The sequence below is a fragment of the Trachymyrmex septentrionalis genome, unplaced genomic scaffold, assembly GCF_001594115.1.
Source record: "Trachymyrmex septentrionalis isolate Tsep2-gDNA-1 unplaced genomic scaffold, Tsep1.0 scaffold53, whole genome shotgun sequence".
Classification (NCBI taxonomy): Eukaryota; Metazoa; Arthropoda; class Insecta; order Hymenoptera; family Formicidae; genus Trachymyrmex; species Trachymyrmex septentrionalis.
This window is the reverse complement of record NW_017305705.1, coordinates 172527-178728: the sequence shown is the minus strand read 5'-3', so window position 1 is coordinate 178728 and position 6202 is coordinate 172527. Positions and strand designations below refer to the sequence as shown.

The following is a 6202-nucleotide window of genomic DNA, read 5'->3' as shown; positions in this document are numbered from 1 at the left end:
TATATATAGTTTGGATATAATTTATCAACATAAATTTTAATATTGTAAATTTAAATAAAAAATACTGAATACCTTTACATTTGTGAAAACTTGAACATCTCTTACATGTAATCATTATATTTTTATCTAGAGTCATATACAAAAATTTAACTTTATCAATAATTTGATTTATCAATAATTGTTCTCTAAATCTTTAATTGCATCATTACTTTAATTCTTCTGAAAATTTAAACATAATAACACAGTAAAATTGTGCATTTAAAGAAAAACTTTTCCATTCCAGTAATTCAGAAAATTCATATCTATTCCTACAGAACGTCTTACGTTATTCCACAATTTTTCGCTTATTAATAAGCGTACGTGTAAGATTTTCTAATATTATTTAATCAAAGTCAACCTTACTTCTCAGAAAGTTGATTGACGGTAGAAGCGATTATAAGATATTAACACCAGTGGAGTTCAATAGACGAATCGAACAATATCGGAATTATTCGGCTCTCCCGCACGTGTATGAACACAATGAACTTAATTGTGTAAATACGTAATACACACGGTCCGCGTTATATCTATATCAATATCTTTACACAAATTATATATATATATATATATATATATACGCATACATACACATATATGTATATATTCTTTCTCATAATACACGCTCGGACGTGCGATACGAATCGGAATTTTGCTGATGATCGGACGGAGTTAGAAGAGGCGTGCGGAATTGATAGCTGGACTGAGCCCGTCAAGGCATTCTCGCTATTTCACTGTAATCGCATTCGCTAGTCATTCCTCGGCATTATTATATTGTTAGCGCGGGAAATACCGCGAATACTGTTCCAGGCACCAAGACTCATTTTCCACGGAAGGTTCTTGAGAATCCTACTCGCAGAATCTCGATTCGTTTTATTACTAAAACCCACAAGGATAAGAAAATATTCTTATCTAATAAAAAAACGCGCAATTATTTTGTCGTGATTGCTTCCATGTCGCACTATGTGAGTCCGAGCTTTGGACAAGTGCCAAAGTTTATTAATTTTCAAGTTCGTTAATTCGATATCTCGTATAATTTACATATTTTACTTATGAAGGTCTTGCTAGAGATAACGCAGATTTCGATTTTCGGAATAATGTTATTGATAAGAATCTTATTGATAAATGAAAATTATTGATAAAAAAAAATGTAATAAAATTGTTTGGGAATTATTTCAAAGCCCAGATTAAACAATCTTTAATACAAGAGGCAAAAATATTAGCGACAATAATTACTGCTAGTAAGAATTAATTATTTTTCTTTACTTCATCTTCACGGCTAAACAATAAGATTCAATCTTTCGAAGCTAATCGCGCATCCCTTTGTGACACTTGATTTCCTAGCAATCGCACACGAGATGAAACATCGTTGATGATCAATCATATAAGCCACGCATCCGCTAACCGATTGCCAACTGGCAGACTGCCTGAAAGGGAAGCGGAGAAATATTTCTTCGCATTTGTGTGCGCTGCGTTTATGATTGCACGTCAAACGATATATATCCAAGGCACGTCGACAGCATTGTTACAGACGAATATGAATTATAGATATTATACTTCAAATAATATAGAACACGCAACAATCACCTACACATGCACATGTAGGTACATCTGTACTTAATCGATACAGTGGACGATCCGGTCGCACGTGCAATCATAAAACCGTAATATTCTAATAGAGTTTATAGTACAAGAGATGTATACCCAGAACATTTTATCGAGAGCACGTGCTACATTTCGCAACTTTATCTCGGAAATTATTTCGAATTGAACATGTACTCATATAAACTTTTGTCTTCATCACGAATATCACTTTCCTCATCATTAATTATCTTTTTCTCCTGAATCATCCTCCTATGCTTGAGATATATGTTAGATCATAAAAATATTAATTTAGAAATTGATGAATCGTAAGTTGTCAAATTTAATATGACAAATAATGAAAGATTGAAATAAAAACTTTTCAAAATCAGTACAGTGAGTGCAAAAAGTATTTGTATAGAGGAAATTTTTATAAAAAAAAAAGCTTTTATTTATAGAGGATAAACATTAATTAGCAATTTTGTACAATGAATACGTTGTGTTCTAATATAAACAAAAAAGCTTTGTATGTTCCTGATTTTACAAGTTAAATTTCTCTGTACGAATATTTATTTGTCCAAATAATATCTATAATTTTTCATTTTCGTTTATTTTTAAAATAATATATATATTTTAATTATTACACTTTTTTTTAGGTAAAATTATTTTGAGAAATGTACAGTCTATTTTATTTTTTGTTAAATTGATAATGTTTACTTTTTAAAAATAAGATTTTTTTAAAAAGTTATATTCCCGACGTATATATTTTTTTTGCACTCACTGTGACTATATCATTGATAACGAAAATATTAATTACTAATAATTTTCTATTGCTGTTACAGGTCTTTTATTAGAATATACATTCTTGACATTCTAAAATTACATACTTAATTTCTGTACTAGCAAATAATGGGAAAAGAATGACAAAACATAAACGATTGGAATAGTTGTTTAATTATAATTATATCTGTATGTCAGAGTCGAGCAATGAAAATAGGCTCGATTTGCGCTTTGATTATGTTCACAGGCTTCCGGTTCCATGGCTCCTATATGGTTTAATCTACGGGAAACCCGTGGAGGTGAACTCAGTGGGCATGGTGTGCAGCATAGCGATACTGTTCTGCATGCTGCTGTTCGTGATCATGAGTATCGCCTGCTTTAGATGGAAAATGAACAGGGGCCTCGGCTTCACGATGTTCATCCTCTATTTCGTCTTCGTCGCCGTCTCGCTGATGTTCGAGTACGAGATACTGGTCTGTCCGGTGTAGGACAGCCAGGACAGCGCAGCCGCGACAGCAGAGGTATTAAAACTCCTCCGGAGAAAGGATACGTCTGCGAAACGGACGCACACTTACGGGTCTCGTCATCATCATCGTCATCGTCGTCGGCGAGTCTTGGCCGACGAGAGATCTTCCCCGCGGTCGCCGCTTCGAGCCGAGGAGGAAACCGCGCCAGTCATTACCTTCCGCGCGCGCGTAAATGGGATTTGACATTACGAACGGCAATAGTAGCACCATCTCACACCGCCACTATCACCGATCATCGAGTCTCACAGCAATTTCGCGTACCAGATTACGAAGCGTTTTGCTCTAGTCGCGAGAGGTGTACATATTGTATAAAAATCTTGAAATACCTGAAACGAAATACTCGTCTTGTTAAGGATTAACCGAGCGCACCACTTTGTTCGAGTGCGCTACTTTATTGTTTAAGCATGGCGAGCGCGTTAGCCGATCGTGCCAAGGACCAAACTATAAGTTTATATAATTCGTGGAAGAATTTTTTGGCATAAACTTTTAACTCCCTGGTCTTCTTCTTTTTCTTCTTCATTTTTTTTTTTTCATTATCATCCTACTTCTTAATTATTACTCATTAAACGACACTGTACGAGTACGTGAAACAAATTGATCACAGTACTGTTATTAATTCACTTGAAATTATTACAATAAAGATTTACAGAATGCTATCTTATATTCAACAATATTCTGTAAGGCTATGTCTAATTGTAATCGTGGGTATCGTTAGATATCACTTGATTCGTGCATTTATCGAAACATCACGTTTTTCGAGTATATCTATAATAGCAATAATGTTAGACTTAAAACGCGATGTTACCAATAGTGTACAAAATGTTACCGTAGTAGGTCTTCTCGTTTGACTCCTTGGCACGCTCACGTCCGAATATTATACATAACGTTATCCTTGAAAGAAGTGACCTGACCGCTCGCCAATTTTTCTCTAAAGCAAGAATTCTCTTCGCCTCTAATATCATAGAATAGCGTTATAACTTCTCTCACTCTGTTGTACTCACGGAATCCAATCTGCGGTGCGGGGTTCGGCGTTCCATTCTGACGACGAAACGGCGCTCATATATAGTATCTCGAGTGCCACATACTCCAGGTGCACATTTCAGGCAAGTTACCTAATTTTATATATTTTCGTTAACCAAAGTTACTTACGGTACACTATAATATGTACCACAATATATACATTGTGTATTATACAAAAAATTTTGGCCGCAAAAAATACTTCAGTGCTTTTTTCGCGTTTTATATTTTCAATATTTAACAATTATTTCGAAAAATTAAAATGAGAGCACGTTTGACTGTTTAATAAAATAACGTTCTATATTACTTTATTAAATGTTCTACATTCATGATATTTACGTGAACAGCTTGATCAAAAAGTTTTCAAATATTGATTTATTAAATTAATGTGATTCAAATACTGGTCTCACTCACATCTCAAATGAAATGACTGATCGTCGCATCGGATTTTCAGCATACGATCGGAACGGATGTTGTTGTTGATACGTGAATAAGATAGAATAGCGAAAAAATATTAATCGGAAATGCGTTGATCTGTTTGTTATTATTATTTTCTTTGCTTTTGTTTTGATAAATCGTTGGCAGATTCGCGGGAAATGAACTGGTTTATTTGAATCAAAAGAAAATGCGTTCATTGTTGCATAGCGTTAAAATTTCATAAAAGGTAATCACTTGTTTGTATCAATTATTCATTTTGAAAAAAAGCGCGTTTCCGACCAATTAAGCTTCCATCTTTAAATGTTATTACATTTAGGAAATTTATTACATGTTTTTACGAAAAATTGTGTAATAGAATAAAGTATAGTAGAACCTGGGCAAATTTTTTATTGCTGATCAGTGTAAAGTTAAGTCACGAATAGAAATATCTCGTTCGCGTAAGACATTTAGATCCGATTCCGACCGTGTTTTCTCGTAAAAATACAATGATTATTACTATCGTAACTATAATCTGTAAGCGACATGCAAAAAACAGACTTTCTTAAGCGCATATAGAAAATTATTGCAAATTATATACTCGAATTGGTGCATCATGCAAAGATTCTAAAGGATCACTTAAGGGTATACTCGTGTCGCTTGCTGATGCATCTTACGCGCGATCGAATCCTCGTGCGATATTTTCTCTACATAGGACAAGAGATACACTGCAGATATTTGCACGTGAAATGTGACATTATTATGATACGCTCTTACAAAGCGGAAGACAAATGCCGACATTGAACAAATTAGACATTGCACTTTCCGTGGTGTTCCACGTCAGCTTGATACTCTCCGAGCAGTTATTTTTTTGCTAACTTCTTTCAAATTTTCGATATTGCACTATGACACTCTACTAAGATACTGTTAGAAAATATGATTATTATTATGGTTATTATATGTAAACAGTGAAGATAAACGGGTACATAGAATGAACAAGTTCATATAGGTGTGTATGTGTGTGAGGTTGAGAGAGAGACAGAGAAAGGGAACGAGAAAATGAGAGAGAACGGTAGAATTAAAAAGAAAGGAAGAGAGGAAGGAATATAGGAACATGTATAGTCGAATCATGAAGTCGGGCGACTTTTAATCCAGGTTACAGAATCCATGTTGTATAAAGCGTTTGTAACGAATACGTTTTAAGGATGTAGAGGTAATAATTATAATATCGATTATATTACATATACGAGGTGAACAAAATGTTATTATAGATACCTACAGTTTGAGAAAGACACAACCAAAGAAACAATATTACATTTTCGGTAGTCTAAACGCCTAAAAGCGGCCTAGCTTTTTATTAAGCCTACAGCTAATGCAAAAATTAATCCGCGAAGAATATAAAGAAGAAAAAGACCATAATAAAAATACCGTCTACGTTAATCGGTAGAGTGAATTATTATCAAAATCACACGTATATATACATATAATAGAGAGAGAGAGAGAGAGAGAGAGAGAGAGAGAGAGAGAGAGAGAGAGAGAAAGAGTATGTGTGTACGCGTCTATGTGTGTCTTTATGTGTATGTGAAAATTCGGCGATGAAATATGAGAATACATTAATTATATATTATATTAAACGTTATATTTGTCGCATTTTGTATGATCTTGATATTGGAAGCAAGGAGAATGGTTTTTCCATCTCGCACCTTATGTTCCATTTACGTCGTACATAACCCGCGTGTGTGATAAGTAATTATTACGTTTAGCCTTCCGACGCTATATCTGTCTGTCTCTGATCTCCCAAATCATACCTGTGCAATCCGGTTCGTGCGTTCGATTATTCAAAAAAT

At 34.2% G+C, this 6202-nt stretch overlaps 1 protein-coding gene across 3 annotated transcripts in view; it reads left to right on the top strand.

Moving 5' to 3' along the window:
- Positions 1 to 3404, top strand: part of LOC108752004 (sodium/potassium/calcium exchanger Nckx30C) — a 61458-nt gene extending 58054 nt beyond the window's left edge. For all 3 annotated transcript variants that reach the window (XM_018492544.1, XM_018492545.1, XM_018492543.1), the window contains exon 7: positions 2645 to 3404. In XM_018492544.1, the coding sequence (XP_018348046.1) occupies positions 2645 to 2885 (241 nt within the window). In that variant the 3' untranslated portion in view covers positions 2886 to 3404. The remainder of the gene's footprint in view (positions 1 to 2644) is intronic.
- The last annotated feature ends 2798 nt before the right edge of the window (positions 3405 to 6202 follow it).